The following is a 19584-nucleotide window of genomic DNA, read 5'->3' as shown; positions in this document are numbered from 1 at the left end:
TAAGGGAAGGTCTGCTCAAGGAAACCAAGGGTTTCACTCAGATGTTACTCAAGGGCACCTTTCAAAAGGACCATTCAGTCCCAGCAGCTCAACCCCCAGCATTTTGTTCCAGAGATGTAGTTACACACACTACCACATGAGGACCCATTCCTTTGGACCTCATTAAACTCATGTCTGGCTTGTCAGGGAGCACCCTGATCTAAAATGGCCCTGCTTTAAGCAGAGGTCCTTTCTAACATAAATGATTCTGTGGTTCTAAACACGGCAGAAACATGTCAATTACTTCTTTCAAGTGCTTCTGATCTGATTCATACACAAATCACATCCTTTCTTACAGACTATTTCCATGTACCTCTGCAATGAGGACACAGCAAAGTACATTTTGGTGCTTGCCCACAACACGGAATAAAATGGTCCTTGCCTGCCTGACAGTGTGCTGCTCCCTTTGCCCATCACTTTAAACAGGTCATCTAATTGTCCTCACCAGCCTGGACATCTCTATGTAGAACTGTGAGAAGCACTGGCAAGACAGTGTCTTTCTTGTGCCCTGCTCATGAATAACATGTGCTGGACTGACCGCAGCTCAAAAAGCACCAGCCTGGGTAACACACACAATTGTTAGCATGTGCTGGCTTGTTCCCAAACAACTCTGCTTCTGCTGGAAAATGTATGGCCTTTTCCTTGCAATGCAATCCAGTGGAAGTCTCAGATTAGCTATTCATGTCTGCAGTGACACTGGATAGCAAGCTAATATAAGAAAAACGGGTAAAGGAAAATGGATAGGGAGAATGACAACATGCAAAGCAGCATGCCCAAGACAAGGAAATCAACCACAGATCTGTTTCTACAGAGCATTACACCCCTGCTCCCTCTTCCACATACCTGTGTCTCAGTGACAGTGGCAGTTTTGGGGGCCAAAGGGTTGGTGAGGGTAATGGTGTACAAGATCACTCTGGTCTGATTGCCATTTTCTTCTTTCTTCCAGGGATGAAAGATAATATCTGAGAAGGCAAAACAATAATCCCTTCAAGTAACTGCAGGGGGATCTCGGGTCAATTCCCTAGGGAAAGGCATGACCATATAACCATGCTCAGGACATAACGCCTTCCCCTTGGCTGCAGAAGCACTAGAGCTCAACTGAGTGTGAAAGATATGTCCTCAGCCTCTCCCCCTTTCCCTGCACTTGGAAGAGGGGAAAATACCTACATTTTATATACAAGACCTATCTCCTTCAGCTTTAAAGCTCCAGTTACAGGGAAAGGAGGACCACAGCATGCCAAGGGATGCTCTCTTTGCATCATTAACTGTGCAGTCTGTGCCATTGTGTGTGGTATGCAGCTAGAAAAGCTTTTTCCTCACACTCTTAAACCTTGAACGCAGGACCAGGCTTTAGCTGATGTTCAGAATTAAGAGCTGTTTCCTCCATACAATTAGACATTAGACTCTTTACAATTAGAACATAAAGCCAGGTAGCTTACCGGAGAAGCGGCGCTGTTCCATGAAGTCCCTCTGGAACTGGGAGTCCGTGAAGAGCAAATCATACAGCTTGTCCACGCTGAAGTTGAACACCTCATTCACATACTGGCGCCCGTTCAGATCCTCGTAAAAGGCTTGGACTTCCCCTATAGGGAAACAGGCCCACAAAACTCAGCCCTGATCCATGCCAATATCAGAGGCTGTGCTTTCACAGCACCAGGACATCGGTATTAGTGAAGAAGGAACCCGAAGTTGGTACTTGCAACCCTTTCCCTCCACTGACTCAGGGCAACAGTTGGAAAGTCAGAAGGGGTCATTAACTACATAGGTTATTTTAGGGACATCCTTCCAAATACCCCACATCCCCAGGATGGGAATTCTTTGCATCTTCTGAACTCGCAGGGTCCAGAAAAGGAATTCAGTATTCAGTCCCTCACTGGAAAGGATGGGAGAAGGCTGAAAACAACACAGCCCGTCCCCACATACCCTCATCATGGGTCTCTGAGGAGTCACTGAGCTCAGTGGGAATGTCTTCGTTGTCATTGAAGTCTAGGGAAGGGGAGTTCACGGGGCTGATGATCTCTATCTTCTCTGCCATGATATTTGCAATGCCAATGTCTTTTTCCACAGGACTCTCTGCCACTGCCTCCTCCTCCTCTGGTAGCACTCCATCAAACTGCAGCAAGGAGAGAGCACAACAAAGGCAAGGTCAGCACTTGGAAATAGGGTGCTTTCTGAAATCTGCACATCCTTGAGCCAATCTTCATACCTTTGGCCTCAACATGTCTGGATATTAAATAATAGAGAGGGGAGGAAGGTCACCATACAGTGTTTGTAAAACACACGGACATAGGGGATCACCTCCTCTCCAAGAACCACATACAGCTCAAACTGGGATGTACGCAGGGCTTTTTGTTTGTTCAGACAAGCACACCAACACTGGGTTTGCTACCAAACAAGCCCTGTACAGCTAGGAAAATCTGAGGTTATACGTAGGGTGTTGAAACTCGTCCTTTCTAACCCTAACTACTCTACAATCTAAACAAGGTCTGCTCTGCTGTAATACTAGCGGGGTACAGGCTGTTTCCTAGGGAATAACTGAAGGCAGAGAAAAACTCATAAGCCTTTTATCTCCAACACTCCATTTCTTTACATCTAAAAGCCCTCAGTTCCCTGGATTTTAGGACTTCAGGCATGCTCTGGACATCTTTTCAAGGCCAAAGGCCATGCTCGCAGATAGCACTGATTCAAGTACCAAGGTTTGTTGCAGTGGAATCCGAGCACCAAGGATGATGAGCTGGCTGCCAGAGGAAAGGATTACTGCTCCCATTGCAACAGAGGAAGCACTTACCGAGGCTGGTGCTTCACTGCTTCCCGTGGATGTCAGTGTGCTGGCAGTGACAGATTTCTTTGGCAGCTGAGGGCTAGCTTCTGGCTTGGCCTCCATGCTGCTTTTGGAGGAGCTGTCGTTGACTTCATTCTCTTCCACGGGGATTTCTTCGCAGTAGCTGAGACGCCACAGAGAACACAGGTTTTTATGTTTACCCCTCTCAGTACAGCTACAACTGGACACACAGAGCAAGTAAGAATATTTCTATGAGGATTCCAGGCTGACCGGGAGCAGAAATGGCTCAGTACAGGGGATATCAGCACTTTCTGACAGTGTAACACACTGATTGGCCTTGTGATGGGATGCTTTGGCATTTACAGAGTTGCTCATCTAGCCCAGCAAGTAGAGAGGCAGGCATTTCATCCCTGCCAGCTTCCATGAGGAAATGTTGTGCCTTCAGCTTTACTGATATTACACATTTAAGGGCAAACATTTGGCCGGAACCCAGCATCTCTCATCAGGGACAATCAGCAGTTTGAGGGATGCAGTGTGTATCAGGACTCCTGCTCTCCTGAAGCCATCTTTTCTTCATCCCAGGCAGAGTTTACTCCTCCTCACTCACCCCATTGTGTTGAAGTCATCGTCAGGAGGCACGTAGTCTTCGTCATCACTGGTCAGACCCAGTTCGTTCCCGTAACACTGGTGGACAAAGTGCCAGAGCTCCTTTGGACAGAGAGGCTAAAGAGGGAACAGAGAACAGCGTACGTTTTCACCTGACAGCATCCTTCCCATAGTTACTGCATGGAATAAGGCAGGAATTTTTAATCTAGCTCCCAAAAGTAGCAATGAAAAACATGGGGGGGGGAACCCTATAATGAGAAAGTTTTATCCAGAAAAATGTGTTTCACCTTCCTCCCACATGCACTCTAATCCACATCAGGAGAAAAGGACTGGGTTCTTTCTCCCTCTCTTTTGCCAGACACGGATCCTACATTTGGAAACAGAGCTCTGGAAGTGGTTCCTGTCTTTATCTCCATTCCCATTTGCTTTGCCCTTGAAAGCAAGGACACTGAATTTTGTCAGGAACTCCAAAAGGCTGCTCAAATGACAGCATATGGCAGCAACACAAGCTGCCCAAAGCAAAGCGATCCTTTGGCATACCAACCACTACCCCCATGTTCAGGACAGGGTATTCTGGGTGCCTGATTACTTAAACCTTCCAGCATGGTAAGAACTCAAGTCAGAAACATCCCAAAATGCTGGGGGCACCACAATGTCAGTTCATGAGTGTTGCTCCCGCAGGGAGACCAGAAATACTCAATGGATTGTGGAACATATACTGGGATCAAATACAGGATAAGTGGGGCCCCTTCACAGCAGGTGCATATCCTGCCTTATTGTACAATCCAACCCACTGAACCCTTAAACCTACCTAACACTGGCTGGTTTTGGGATGCCCTTTTCTGTCCTACCTTGAAGTCTACACACAGACTTAGTGAGAGCTTTGCTTGTGCAATGAGCTAATTCTGTTCCATTTTCAACTGTTTTCTTCTGGGCTGTTTCACTTCAATTATGGACCTCAAAAAAACCTCCTTCCTAAGACACATGCTTCCACACCTCAGCAGAGGCAAAGTGGGATCTACTGCATGTCTGTACATAGACAGAATTCCATGTTAAAAGAGAAAACTTCACCTGCAGTGATGTACCTAAACACATGTGCTTACTGTCCCTATGTCTTCTTATGCATATACGTTAGTGGCATCTGCATATATTCATCACCTCCCTTCCACCCCACCCCAGCACTGAAGGGCTGGTGTCTGTACCTTGTCAAGGAGAGCATTCTGCCACAGTCTGAACATCATCATGTACGTCCTGTCTCGAGCCCCAAAGGAAGTAAAAAAGTGCTGAATGGGAAGAGAGAAAGCGAAAAATCAGTTCAGAAAAGGCCCAATGAAGGGAAGAAGAAGAAACAAGCCTGTTCAGTTCACTTCCCAGCTCACAGGGCTAAGCAAGCCACACAGCACAGCTGCTTGGTTCTTGGGTATAAAAACTGAAGGCCTCACAGGGACGCTGAGTGCTTCTCACCCAGAGATGCTTGAACTGGGAGAGAATCAGCTGCAAGTCCTCTTGCTTGCATCTGAGCATAGAAACAGCTCTGTTTGTGATGTGCTACTACATAACCCAGATCTCCTACCTGTTCCCACACCCCACACATGATCAACACGTGTTCCAGCCTCAGCCTGAGGTCTGCAGAAGCTCTACACCTTGGTGCCTCCTCCGAGGCTCCAGGCAGCACACGCACTCAATCCCATGACATTCCCTGCCTCTGCCAGCCATAAAGGATGACCATAGGGGCGAAGGCTTCAAGGATGTACCTTTTCAGTGTCAGTGCAAACTTGGATGGCATTAGGAATGAGCCGTGCTGTTTTTTCCTTGGTCATCGAGCAGATATCCTTCAAGCGAACCGTCAGCTGCAGTCAGAGCCATGCAAGAGAAGGGAAGGCGGAGAAAGAACACAGGTAAAGATGAGGGAGACAACGGGAAGAGTGCTTTGAAAGCCATGTCAGCAGACCTGCCGGCACAGAACGCGTGCAGCAGTGTGACAGAGCCTTACCAGTGTCTCCCAGCGGAAGATGTTGCTGTAAAAGCAGATCCAGTTTTCAGAGAGGTAGAGGCGGCCCTGCAGGAGAATGTCTCTTTGTAGCGCGCATGAGTAATCTGTGGGTGGACAATAGATGGTCATTTAGGAGCATCAAAATCAGGAGACGGGACAGCCTAAAGGTGAGGATCAGCAGCAAGACAAGAAGCTACTCAGTGCAGTGCTGCAGAAAGCCAAAGGCAGAGCCAGAAGGAACTGAGCCACAGCTGCTGCTCTGTCCACTGGTTATGATTCCTCCTAAGGGCATGTCACAGACAAACCTCTCTTACTGATTCATGATCTTGCCTTATTATCATCCCATGTACTATAATGTGTCTTTTCCTTTTTGCCTTCTAGTTCACTTCTCGCCCATTTTAAGCATCCGAAACCATTTCTATTCCCCTGCTAAGAATGTGCACTTTTCAACAGGATGAGACATGGTATGAGCTCATCAGTTACATAAAATGAAAGAACAGATGCAAGGCACTGGGCATTCACTAATCAGCTGCAAGGCCAAAGGCTAAATAGATATGGGAAGGGCAGTCATGTGTGAATAGGGGGCATCAGGGATGTTGGAAAACAGGGAAGCTCAGTGGCACGTATGTTGAGACATGCAACTCGGACCAAAGGAGGAAGGAGCTCCAAGGCTGACACACTGTCAGGTCTGGGGGAGCACTGTGGAGGGAAACATGCTCCTCGCATCACGAGGGAACAGAGCCACAGCTGATACAAATCAGTGTTGCTCTCTGAAGCAAAATGGATGAAACCCATTAGAAATGGTGAGGAGGGGTTCCATCTGGGCACAAGACAGACACAACGGGCTTGTTCCTTGGTAGCAACCTCTCCGAAGAGCAAGCCGCATGCGTGCGTGTGTTGGATTTCCTCCCCAAACCATAGGCTGCACCTTACCTACGATGAGGCGCTCCGTGTCAGGAAGCTGCTTGAAGAGTTTCCTGAAGTCTTCATTCCGCTGTTTGTAAGTTGGACTCAATACCTGCAAATAACAGAGTGCCTGTTAAAGAGAGGGGCAGGCACGAGAACAGAGAAACGGAGTGGGAAAACGGGAACACCTCGGTAAGGAGAAGGGGGATCGGATGCACTTACAAAGCGTGAGGCTAGGAGCTCCCACCACAGCAGACACAGAGATGGGAGGATTTGGGGTTTAGTGCATTAAGTGGGAAAAGGAGAAGAACCTGATTTGGAAGAGCAAGTACAGAGTAGAAGAGCTATACCCGCATCAGAGGTAGCAAAAAGGAATCGTATGGAAGCTGGGGCTGCAGGAGAAACCTCTTTTCCTGCAATCCTACACCGCACAAAGTATGACATATGTTTGCAGTGCATCAGTTTGCCACCAATCCCCAGCTCTCCCAGGAACAGCAGAGCAGCACAGGAAATAGGTGCTTTAGTAGACCTGCAGCCCTGCCAAAGGGACTTGAACAGTCACGGTCATCAAGAGCTCAGGAATACCGCAGTCATCCCATTCCTCTCCCCATCAAGTCAGTCAGGGAACCACAACTACCCACTGTACACCAAGAGCACTCCTATGGGGCTCAGAAGATCCTCTCACAGGGACTCAACTGTGTTTCGCACTCATTCTGCAGACACTTGGCCTCACGGTGCTATTAACTGGAGGGAGCCCAGGAGCTGGCTTCTCTCTGGTGTTTACTACCCTCTAACGTGCCTCTGCCCATGTCAGATCCCCCTGCACACCATGCCCATGCTGACAGCTGCTCAGAGCAGCCAGGGTATTTTCTGAAGGCAGAGCTGACCAAAATAGAGACACATCCAAATGCAGGGACACGTATCTCTCACCTGATCTATCATGCTCTTTCTCCCACATGTAGGGAAGCCAGAGTAACCTGGGGTACAACCTCTTCCCTCCCTATCTCCATTTCCATTCAACAACCCTCTCCTATCTCTTCCAGCTGTGCAGTACAAATCACCAAAGCAGAAAGGGAACTTCCCCAGAAATCAAAGTGATTATAGGACATAGCTTCTAGTCTGAACATCTGGAAAAGATCTTGGTTCAGAGATGGGCTCCAGCAAGAGCCCCAAGCCCAAGATTTCCTGGGACAAGCAGACAGGATGGAAAAAGAGCAGAGGGAACAGAGATTACAATCAGCTCTGAGCTTTGGGTTCAGTGCATTACAGCAACCCAGCTTAGCAGCACAGTTTCATGTGGCAGGGTGCTCCCCTCCCTTCCCTGCAGTAAGGGATGCTCTGACCTAAAGCCTGTACTACAGCAGACACCTCAGCTCAGCACCAGAGCTTCTGTTAGTGACAATCAGTTGGGTTTAGAGACACTCACAGCTGGAAATTCATCTGATCCATATTCTTGTAACCAGTCGACAAACCCGTCCAGGTCCCTCTGCAGACAGGGCAGCTCGCGATCCAGCACCAGATCCCAGAGAGACCCGCACTCCAGCAAGGAATCCATAGCACTCCCACTGCACAGCTCCCAGTCAAACTTTTCCTGTTCCTGCTGTCACCGCTTCTTGTTTAGATTCAAAGTCAAAAGAGATGGAGCAGCTTGGCAGGGGTTTCTGTGCCCTCCCCTATGCTCCTGCTCACATTCAGGTCGCCTGCCCTAGCAGGCTCTGTACATCTGAGAGTCGGTTTGCCCTCCAGGTCTTTGCAGAAGCAGCTCATTGGGGTAAGCGTGCTGGCAGGCAATCTTGGTGCTCCAAAGCTCCAGCCTCACCACCTTCTTGCTGTGGGTATCCCCTGAAGCAGCACTGCAGGGGTGCTGGTAGCCTGAGCACTCCCAGGCAGGTCAGCACAAGGCACGTGCAGCTCCCAGCCAAGCTCCGATGCACAGGAGCTGGCAACTGATACAGCTCCAACCACCAGGACCAACAGCTCGGAGGCTTCAGCTTGGGTTTGTGCCCACCTTTTTCAACCAGAAAGCAGTTACCCCCCCTTCCTTCAGTGCCTCCTCTATTCCCTCTCTGCTCTGAAAGGCAGCTCCCGGTCTTTGTTACAGCTTCTCATGGAAGGATCGGGTGGGGAAGGTCCCGAAACGTCTCGCACATGCTTTAAGTCACTGTAGCTGGGTAATGCTGTCGGCCAATGCCCTGCAGTAACCCGGGCTCAGCCCTGCCTCCCAGCAGATGTTTCCTGTAATGGAAAGTTGCTGGACAGAGTGCGCTGGGGGAGGCGCGAGGGGAGAAAGGAGAGACCGGCCTGAAGAGTACAGCGATGAGGAATCAGGCATGTGGGACACACACAGCTAGGGATCTTAAGGGCTCCGCTATTCCTGTATGTGTTTCTGAGCCCTCTCAAAAAGCACAGCTCTTTCTAGGTTTCCTCCATTATCAAGTCACTTTGGAAATGAAGGACTCCAGCAAAAGAACTCCCTACAGGTCCCAGGATGATTGCTTGAAGCAATGGAACTCCCTATACCCCTCTGCCCCTAGTCCCCAGCCTATCCATCTCTCTGCTCAAGTTTAGAAATGAAGAGGTAAACATCCACACTATGGCACCAGTGCTCCTCAACCACGATGCTGAACCCATGGAAACGAGTATCCTGAAGTAAATCCTCATCCTTCCTAACAAACTGGGCACATAGACCTCAGAAACCGAAACACCAACCAACCAACCAAGCCTATGCAAAGCCACTGTGTCATTCCAGGGCCAAGGACTGCAGTTTGCTCCCTGACAAGAGCTCTGTCTGCTCAGACGCACCACAAAAGCATTGCTAGTGCTAGACAGCATGCAGGTCTCCCCATTTAACTCTGCCAGAAGGAAGCAGTGCATCCATCTGCCACCCAATGATGAGGGAACAACAAGCCTGGGAAGGACAAACAGCGAGGATTAGAGACATCTGTGAGGCACCTGCATTGCTTTACTGAATGGCCCTATTTGGTGGAAACTCTTCATGGGATTACTTCCAAAAAAGAACCCACCAGGATGCTTCTGTCTGCACATCCACCCACCTCTGTTGCAGGGATGAATGACACAACTGATGGGAAGAGCTAACCTGGAGGTGGAGACAGCAAACATTAACTCTACTGCAAACAGAGAGAGACAGGACAGGGTGGCACGGTGAGGGGGGAAACAGGGAGAAAAGGGTGCCTCCCAACGGCAAGAGCTCCCTGTTAGTACACAGACAGATCCTCCAACAGGAAATTTAGAGCAACTGCTGCTGGGGGGTGGGATCTGACAGCAGAATAACAGGGATAGGTACAGCCTGGTTCAGCACAAGCCACAGAAAACAGGAGAGATGGAAGGGGCAGGGAGAAAAGGGGGAAGGAAAATCTTATCTGCTTTGCACAACTGAGGGACTTGCTGTTAACCCTTTAGGGAAGAAGATTTACATTGCTTCTGGACAACAGGAAAACCACTGGAAAAGGATAGCATACATTCCCCCTCTGACAGCAGTTCTGCTATGCTGATTAATGCAGTAAAGAAACTAGCCACCCGTCCCACAGCATTTGCTCCAAACCCAGTCCGCTCTAAGAATAACAGTTCTAAACCAGAGCCTCTGTGTCTGCAGCTCCTCACTGAAGGCTTCTTCCCACTGTTAGTGAACCTAGCCAGCCCAGTCATGGTGTCTGCTCTCCCACCATGAAGACACGGACACAGAGCAAAGCTTGAGCGTTTGCTCTCAAACTGATGCTCTTGTCTAAACCTCACACCTGGACCAGTTTGTGTCTGTCCTCCGGAAGGCAAAGCAGAGAAAGCACACCAAGACCAAGCCAGGGCTGGTCTGCCAAACCAGCCCTTGGTTCACCCCTTTTCTCCCACTCCTCAATCTGACAGGGATGTCAATCCCAAAAAGCAGTAGTAGGATCAAAAGAAGAACACACAAGGTGAGAGAAGTTGGTAGCACCTTAAGGAAAAAGTAGACAAAAAAGGCATCCAGGAAAGGGAAAAGGAAGGGTTCCAGCTGCCAAAGAGGACAAGGACCAATTGCCAATGCTACAAGGACAAGAAGAGCAGTTAAAAGCAGCAAAACCTAAAGTAACCTTAAGAAACTGGCATTCTCACCAGTGATGCTCTAAGGATCTTTAAGGACTGCGTGCTCTTTGAGGCAAGGACTGTATTTTGGTTTGTATTTATACAGTGGCAGTGCTGAACTGGCACAAAGACCAATGTGGAGAGTGTTTGCTCTGAGCATAGTGAAGTTTATGTAAAATCAAAGTGGTGCAAAGCGAATAAAGGAAATCATAAGGGGTAGCCTGCACAGATTCATTTCTAGAGCTGCTCTCAGTGGGGAAAGGAACAGAAGAACCAGAATGGTCCAAACACCAGAATAATCCTGCCTGGAAGGAGCTGGCAAAGAAGGGACACTGCATCAAGGAGATACATGAGCACATTTGTAATGGTAATAATACTGCCAAGTAGGATTGACTTTGACTGCCTTCCTGGAGTTTGTGGCCCATCTACATTGCTGCTTTTATCTGGCCAGAATGTCTCTACTAATAGAAAATGGCTTGGTTTTGTTGGCTAAAGGAAAATAATTGGGGGATGGGGGGGGGAACCACAAAAAAAATGCAGCCAGTGCTTACTCTCCGGATGTACTGTCTCTCATGCTGAAAATATATGGAGGAAAAACAAGAGAACAGAAAGATAAGATAGAGAGAACATGAAAACACAAGAGACCCACAGAAGCAGACCACAGCAAAGCATCATGCAGCAGGGTATGGATCTCAGCAGCTACAGTAAAAGCAGTAATAGCAAAAGTCACCTTTAGCCATGGCCACAGATTCACATTCTTGCCCAGTCTGCCTCACTCCACGTTCCCCTCTCTGCCACATCTCCACTGGTCTGACCTACCGTGGTTTATCCTGCATTCTTAATGCCATTGCCTCCATGCTTCAATCTGGTCCTGAGAGCATGGCCTTTCCTGTCCTTGCTACTATCCTGGTGCTGATTACATACAGCAAGTACCTAAGTCTGCCTCCCATGCCTCTGTCAAACCTGAGTCAGCCAAAATCACTGGTTCTGATGTCTATAGGAACATTCCATGCTGCTGGACATGGAATGCCTGCTGTATTTGCCAACTATCTACTTTAGAGCACTCGAGCCATGAGGGTTTAACTGTGCAGAACGACACCGACTGTGGGAATTAGCACACTGTGTACTGACAGCACTGCCACCCATGCTTGCAGAATGAAAACAAGAGCAAGGCAGAAGCAAAAGAGAGTTTTGCTATAGTTTGTTAGACAGAAAACAGCTCCTCTCTCGCCCCACACCACCCTGAGAGATGCAATGGGTTTGCAGGGGGGCAGCTCTGTCCGTCACATCAGGACCAACGCTGCTGGGAAACAATAAGGTACAGGGTGTGGGTGACTGAAAAGACAAAGCTTGTGCTCTCTGCCTCTGGCATCCCCTCCCTCAGGATGCCAGTTCTGAGCCATTTCCACCTCTTCTTCTTGGAAATGGTCAGTATGCCCCAGTGCCATTGCAAAGCCCCTTTGCACCTTTCCCCCCACCCAGGTACCCAGCCCGTATTCACCCAGGGACAAGAGAAACTGGAGTACTTACATTATACCAACTCTGGCTTTTCTGTAAGGACAAAATAAAAAGAGAAGCATTAGTTAGCACAGAGATCTTAGGATCCAAAAGAAAGATGGACAGAGAAACTAGGTCCAATCTGGTTTGTATAAGTAGTGAAGTGAAAGTGGGGTTAAACAGAAGATTTCAATGGTGTGGTCTAACAGTTACTTCCAGTTACAGGAACAAAGAACAAATCCAGAAGCACGAGTCCATCATAGGAAGCAATTCAGGCTAACGTGTGCATGTCCCCATGCACGCACACACACAGACTGTACTCCCTTCTGCAGAACAGCAGCATCCACTAGCAACAGGGGAGCTCCTCATAGTCATCATCAGCCATGCCTTTGAGAGGCTTCATCCTTGCTGGCCAGGTAGCAAAAATCACATTGCACTGAAGGGACCCTGTGCAAACAAGCCCTTGAAGAACTACGAGGAGAGGCAGGGACACAGTTTGACTCACAAAAGCCATCCAGCAAACTTTCAATAGCATCTTAAGTTCTAAAAAGGAGCCAGGAAAACTGATGAAAAGAAGGGGAAAATCACTAGAAAAGCTAAGCATAACAAGAAAAGAGAGGCTGGGATGTATTTTTCCCCTCCAGAATTTCAGTGCACAGTGTTTTGCATCATTTCACATGTGAATTTGTTTGTCTTTATCATGGCATTTCAGATGGTTTGAGAGGACAGGCCACACGGCACACTGGAGCATATGAAAAAGCCAGCTCAGCTTGGAAAGTCTCTCTTGGCAGTTCTCAACTGGAGGTGAGATTTATCTGCACAGAGAGAGCTTCACACTCCCACTCCAGTCAGGCTGGCTTTCCAATGCCGGGACATAGAGCAGCACTGGCAATATAGGCATCCCCCATTTTAGGGTGGATTTACACAAGGGCAATGAAGCTTGGGAGCCCTGTAGCCTTTTACTACTACATGGCTGTGCCCATTCTTCTCCCCCAGGCAGCAATGCATGTCCACATTGCACATGGGAGAGTTGAGGCAATACCCAAGGATAGAAGCAATGTTTCACTGCATTTCTTTCTTTGAAGCCATCTTGCTTCTGACCCTTGGACTGGGAATGTTTCGTCACCCAGTTTGGAAGCTGAAGGGAAACAGACTGTTCCCCAGCTTGTAACAGAGCCTGAGGAAGCTTTGCTCAGAGTTAAGGTCACGTTCACAGAGACGCAGAACTACCTGCACTGGGATAGCCCACAACAGGACCAACGATGTACAGGATGTTCATTAGAGGAAAGTAAGTACCAAGTGTTAATGAGATCAGATTGGACCAGAGATTTCTATGTAGACATGGGGTTGCTCACACTGCTCTTTCTTTACACCCCCCTGCTTTCAGTTCCCCTATATGCCACTCCCGCAGACAACCCTACTGGCATCGGGATCTCATTCCTGAAGGAACCCTTGCAACCTTGGGCATTGCTGCCAGTTTCACTTGCTCTGGTTTCTAACGCAAACCCCCACAGTAACACAGTATATGCCACAGGCCAAAATACAGGAGTTTGATGTTAAAAAGAACATCCCTAAGACCTTTCCCCAGATCCTGGGGATAGGATATGAACTGAATACACAGTATGGCTCATTAACTAACCAGAGGAATTTCCTTCTACTTCCTACACTTTTCCATACTTGGCCATACCCTCCATTCATAAAGGGTCTGGTTGAAGTCATCCTTTGTAAGTAGGACATGGAAAAATGCCTTCTGGAATTCAGCCTGTCCTGAAAAGAATTGGGGGAATTAATCTTAAACCATATACACACCACCTTGTCTGAGATGGGAGTGGTTTTCCTGCAGATCTGTTCTGCCATCTGTTTGCCTTAATGAGCAAAAGGCATAACTCACAAATTCCTGGGGGAAAAGGATGCATAATCAAGCTATAATTGGCATAGACAAAACAGAGACACCGCTATCGCTCTGTCTCCTAAATCAGGGTGCACATGCTGCGGTGTCAGCACACTGCAAAAGGACTTCATCCCCCTCTGCTGCATTCACTGCAGTAACTCTTTTTGGCCCCTTGCATTTGAACATCCCCAAACTTCAACTCCTCTGTAAAGCAGCTCTGCAGCTCCTCCTTTCTTAAGCTCTTCCACACAATTATATTGACATCCAAGCCTCATCTTTTGCCTTCCCTCAACATGAGGAGATTCCTTCCCCCGACCTCTGTTGTGCAGGTAAAACAGTCCAAAGAGAAGGGAGACTGAATCCTTCTATCTATCTTCAATATTATTTACCTTCTTTTTTAACTCACTTAGAATCAGAACATAGGGGATGTGAATGATGAAAACCAAGAGACAGTGTAATGGGGGGGGGGGGGGGAAGAAAGAAAAAGGAAAAACATATTCTTACTTTGAGCAGGTTAAGTCTGTCATACTGGAAAAAGAAACCATAAGCATTAGAACTGAAAAGAGAAAAGAAATAAGTAACAGAGGAATGGAGTCGCACACAGAAGAGGAGAAGATGTAACTGAGTTGCAGAGACGATGCTACCGGCGCAGATACCAGAGTTCACAGTTACATGGTGGCTGTAACCAGGAAGAACTTGAGGAAGGCAAAATAAGGGGTATCTTCCATGAGCCTTTAATGAATATAGTGTTGCCTCTAAATCTTCATAGGTTAATGGTATTGCATATACTGCTATGGAAGATTACAGCTTTACAGTGCTAATAGGAAGCAGTGGATCACACATACAAAGTTCAGCCTGCTAACTTGATGCCAACACAAGTTGCCACCTTTCAGCATTACTGGGAGCAGGATCGCAACTCACTCCTACTACTTCCAGGGGGATGGAAACCTTTGCCAAGTGAATGATACGCCATAGAGCTCTCTCAGTATCCCTGAGTCCATTTTACAATTGGGAAAACAGAGGCACAGAACCAGGGTGAGGGTGGAGCTTGGAACAGATTCCAGAGCCCTTTCTCCTGACCTTCTTCCAAAATCTATGCTATTTACCTCACTTCTAAACCCCTATGGCCAGGTAACTGAAAGAAATTGAGGACATTTATTCCTAAATCCCTCACCCTGGTCCAAAATGACCGGTATTTCATCACCTACTACTTACAGGGGGATTATACCACCCAGTGGCAGGGGTAAATGAGAAGACACAGCCAAACTCTTCTCATCATCGCACACTGAAAGGACAAGGTGCAACGGTCATAAGCTGCAGTAAGGGAAATTCTACTCGGGTAGAAGGAAAAAGCCTGTTCCCAAGAGTGATTAAGCACTGGAGCAAGGGCTCGATGAGGTTAAGATACCTCCAGTCTCGGAGCTCTGCACAATGTAGCTGGCCAAGACTACAGACGAACCTGTTCTAACCACTTCAACCCTGCTTTGAAGACAAGAGACCTTTCTGAGCTGTTCTACAGGCTGCAGGGGCTACATCAAAACTCATGTTTTCCCCTAACCTGGTATTCATCCTCAGCGTTCATTATCAGTGATAGACAGTGGGAAGAATCTGAAGGATTTACAAGGGAAAGGAAATCACTTTTAACAGTGAGCAGGAGCAGAAGAGTTGAAAATACGTATTTCATTGCTGGCTGTTAGCAAAAAGGGGGGTTTTTTACTAAGTTCAGAAAGCAGCAGTGTTTGCCAGTAAAAGCCTAATGCTGACACAGGCCTGTCGGGGGTTTGGTCCATGCCACATCATGGATGCTATGGCAAAGCTCTTTCTCCAGGACAGACTTCCTGGAGGTGTCATCCAGTGCTTAAAAACTCCTGGCGAAGCGCTCCCTCTGATGGCAACGCTGCAGCATGACAATTGACACAACAGACAAAAGAGACTTCAAGCAGATCTGTCAGCAATTGTATAAACACAGCATCAAACTCATGGGCTCAAGCTGGTTCGTTTCATTAGCGAGACAGGTTGGAAAACGAGACCATTCTTCTTGCTCAAGACGGGCGGGGAGAGGAGAAGAGGCTGAGAAAGGAGATGTTAACATCTTAGGCTCTGTTCCTAACCTCTCCCTGTCTTAACAATACCATCATCATCTGTGTGGGGAGAATCAGGGGGGGCACTACACCCGAGATTCCCCCCTTATACCGGAGAAAGCCACCTTGGGGAGCACAGAGAAGAGACTGACACTGCTTTAGGCTCACCTTGTGCACAGACCATGGTAAGCAAGGCAGCAGGCTCTGACAGAGGCTTGGGGAGGCGATGCCCAGGATCCCCTTCCCTCTGTGCTTTATCTTCCTTGCACTGGAACTCACCTTGAGGTCCACTTCCCTCTTGTTTCTCTAATTCTCTTAAAGTTGTTGGGGTTTTCCTCTCATCCTCATGTGCTGCTCATCACAGTACCACTATGCACACATCTGACATATACACCACTCCCTACCAGTGCTCTTCCCATCAGTCCCTCTCCTAACAAACTTCTTCATAACTTAGGCAAAGCACCTCCAGCTTACCACGACCTGTCCTGACCCACACACCTCTACTCACCAGCAATCCTTTCAGGACTCTTTGCTACTCCAGACCTGCATCTTCCATAGAGCTTCTTTCACACTGTTGTGGTTTAAGCTACAGTTACCAAGCACAAGACAATCTGTCTAATAAAAGACATAACAAAGCTTCCAGCAGACACCAGCAAACATGCAAGGTCAGGCTGGACACAGGAGGCACTACGACTAAGGAAAAACAGTAAGCCAGCACTGCAGACTTCACTGCTCTCTGAGAACTCGCCTAGAATGAAACCTAAGGCATCAACAGGGGAAAGGCCAAGGCATTGATTCCGTGGATTATGAAGCCATCCAAGCCATTCTGGTTTTAACTTGCCTTGTATACATGTGGAAATGCCAACAGCCTGGCACGGTATCCAGTACGCATCCCATCCGCATTTCTGGTTGGTACACTCTTCTGAGGGTAGCATAGAGATGCGAGGTCAATCTCAAATGATCTTATCTCCAATCCAAGCACCCACAGAGGGATCTTCTACTTATTACCTTTGAGAGCGAGCCCATGAATTCTCACAATTCATTTGGGACAGGTCTGTTCTAACAGGTTTAAGCTGGATTCATTTGAAATCACTGATCTTTAATATTTACATCACACGGGGAAGCGTGCGAGGGCAGTAAGCTGAGATCACTGGCCACAGAGCTACTATTCATCATAAAAAGCAAGCAAGAAGTTGTGGGGATCAACTCTTGTTTCTGGAAGGCATAAAGTGAGAAGAAAGGAAAGAGAAGGGATTACGGCACTGTCAGCCTACCAAAGCCAGCAGATTTCTCCCTGGCAAAGACAGCAGCTCGCTTCAAGGGGGAGGGAAAGCAAACCTTAAAACAAAGGCTAAAATTAGTCAGAAGTAATTGAAGGAATGTGATGAACAGGCCAGCTCTCACACCATGTGAGCAAATATTAATGAGATCCCAGTGATATAAGTGAAACCAGCTTCAGCTACAGGCACGGGGCTGAGCTCTTGCTGACATTCTCACAGCCGCACCAGGAGAATGCCTTACTGGGGTCACCGCTCAGTACCACGGGGAGGGTTTCTGAGTGATGAGACAATTCTACAGTGGGGGACAGGAGAGAAAAAAGAAGGCTTACTTTGGAGAGGCGCTTGTGTGACTTAATCGGAGAGAAAGCATGCAGGAATGAAAAGAGAGAAATTAAGGAAAGAAGAAAAATTACCTCGCAAATCACGAGAAGGAAAACCCACAAACCCAACAGAAAACATTATACCCCCTTCCCTTTTATAAAGCCAAGCTTTACAGTCACCACGGTGATGAGAATCGCACTCCCATGGCCTTAAATCACAGCAACTCATTTCTGTAACTCCCCCTTAGTAAGGATGCCATTTCCCAGACAGTGTCCCCCAGCATGGCTATAACCACAGCATCCTGCCTGCCTCCCATCTGCACGGTTCTCCTTTGGGGACACACTGCTGGCACCGTAATGCCTGATGCTGTCATCCGGTCCCGCTGCCCTGCGGGGTGTTTGTAGGTTGCTGAGTACACAGGAAGCAAGTCTGACCTCAAGGGCAACCTCAGAGCTGACAGGTCTTAAATGATCCATCCTGAGAAAACTCTTTGCCTGCTCTTTTCAACTCCCATACTCTCCCCATAGCCGTGAGTGATCAGTTCAGCCCAGTGAACGCGGGCCAGTGAATCCCATTTCCTCTGCCGACAGCGACCACAAAGGGGAGTCGATGAACACTTCTCCTGTGCCATAGTGGATGAAGACTTCTTGTGTCCAGCACTAAATCCGGGCAAAGATCTAACAACTCGTTTCATACAAGCCATCAGAGCTATACCTGTGCCACCATGAAGTTGTTCAGGCTGGAACATTTCACTTTAAACCACTGGAAATACACACGTAACTAGCTTATAATATGCCACTCACATGAGGGTTATAATCAAAGGTTATATTTGGCTCCCATGTGTGTTTCAAGGGCTCCCATTTGCTCACAGAAAATTGAGTCACCCAACCCTGCTCCTCAGAACAGCAAAGACAAGGCTGTTTCAAATATGGTCCAAAAGACACAGTATCTTTCTAGGGAAAACATCATCTGCCCTGCCAAGACAGTCAAATACTGCACTGATAGGATGTAATGCACAGAGGATTGGCCAACTGATTCTATGCATCTTGAGCCTCATCTCAACACAGGGCTTCGGACTGGAGAAATGCATGGGCCCTTTCTAGGCTGTCTGCACAGAGGAACCTATATTTGTTCCATGACCCTTCATGTTCCAGATTATAAAACCAGCTGATTTCCAAGGTCTTTCTCCAAACCACAGAGCCTCCCATAGAAACAGGGTCTTGACTGCAAAATCGTTAGCCTACGTAAACTGTTACGGAGCTGCGTACAAGCCATCGGCAACTCATGGATGCTGAAAGGATGCTAGAGCTGTGCCAAAATCTGACCTATACAAATAGCTCCCAGTTCGGAGAATCTCCAGAAGGATGATGGGGGAAGAAAGAGGAAAGTTAGCTACGGGGGAAAAGGCACAGAACAAAGCCAGTGTCCTGCATTAGAGAGTTTAGAGCTGGGGACACATGCACATCTTGCCCAAAGGCATTTGCTCGCTGCTCACCTTGGAGTTCTTGGCCCCGCTGCGGCCTGACTGAGAGGAACAGCTACGCTGTACACCCTGCTCCGGCGTGGAAGGGGATTTGTCTGACGAGTGGTCCGAGCCTTTCTCCACCATGGCGTCTCCTTGGGAGTCCTGCGGCGTCGGGGACCGGGAGCGTTTGCGCAGGATCGGGGAGCAGGCAGGCGTGCTGCGGTTGGAGTTACTGGCAGTACTACAGAGACAAAGGAAGAAAGAGCAGGGTTAATGATCTTCAGCTCAAACCCAATGCAACTGCATTCCCTCCTTGACGTGGAGCATCGCTCACAGATATCTCCACCAGCCCAGCAGACAAATCTGGCTTCCCAAAGCGATGCGCCCAATGCCACGCGTAGGACTTATATCCTCAGTGAAATTAGGCTGTAGGCAGTTACCATTTACCAGCAGCAAAGGGAACTACAACGGCTTGCCAGTGTCTTTCTCCACCTACTCTTCAGTTCATCTGACCACAGAGAATGAACTCATTCTCTCCTGTCAGCTCTGAGGGTTCAAAAGGAGGATCTGAGCTTAGGAAACCTAAACTTGCTCTCAAAAGCAAAAGAGATATCAGTGTGTTCTCAATAGAGGCCACTCTTAATAG

General features: G+C 48.0%; 1 protein-coding gene across 12 annotated transcripts in view; it reads right to left on the bottom strand.

The window, feature by feature from the left end:
* GRAMD1B (GRAM domain containing 1B) overlaps positions 1–19584 on the bottom strand; it is a 110309-nt gene that overhangs the window by 5579 nt on the left and 85146 nt on the right. For 8 of the 12 annotated variants that reach the window (XM_057425923.1, XM_057425917.1, XM_057425924.1 and 5 more), the window contains 11 exons: positions 18969–19179; positions 11934–11954; positions 6354–6438; positions 5421–5524; positions 5182–5277; positions 4630–4710; positions 3429–3544; positions 2828–3041; positions 1963–2152; positions 1479–1622; positions 883–1001 (listed from right to left, as the gene is read on the bottom strand). In XM_057425923.1, coding sequence (XP_057281906.1) covers positions 883–1001; positions 1479–1622; positions 1963–2152; positions 2828–3041; positions 3429–3544; positions 4630–4710; positions 5182–5277; positions 5421–5524; positions 6354–6438; positions 11934–11954; positions 18969–19179 — 1381 coding nt within the window. Of the gene's footprint in view, positions 1–882; positions 1002–1478; positions 1623–1962; positions 2153–2827; positions 3042–3428; positions 3545–4629; positions 4711–5181; positions 5278–5420; positions 5525–6353; positions 6439–7752; positions 8158–11933; positions 11955–18968; positions 19180–19584 lie in introns of those variants that run through there. The other 4 variants (XM_057425919.1, XM_057425918.1, XM_057425929.1 and 1 more) reach the window with 4 other exon arrangements.

This window comes from Pezoporus wallicus, unplaced genomic scaffold, assembly GCF_028554395.1.
Source record: "Pezoporus wallicus isolate ANWC-B61680 ecotype Strahan unplaced genomic scaffold, APGP_CSIRO_Pwel_v1 contig_8797, whole genome shotgun sequence".
NCBI lineage: Eukaryota > Metazoa > Chordata > Aves > Psittaciformes > Psittacidae > Pezoporus > Pezoporus wallicus.
This window is presented reverse-complemented; position numbering and strand designations above follow the sequence as displayed.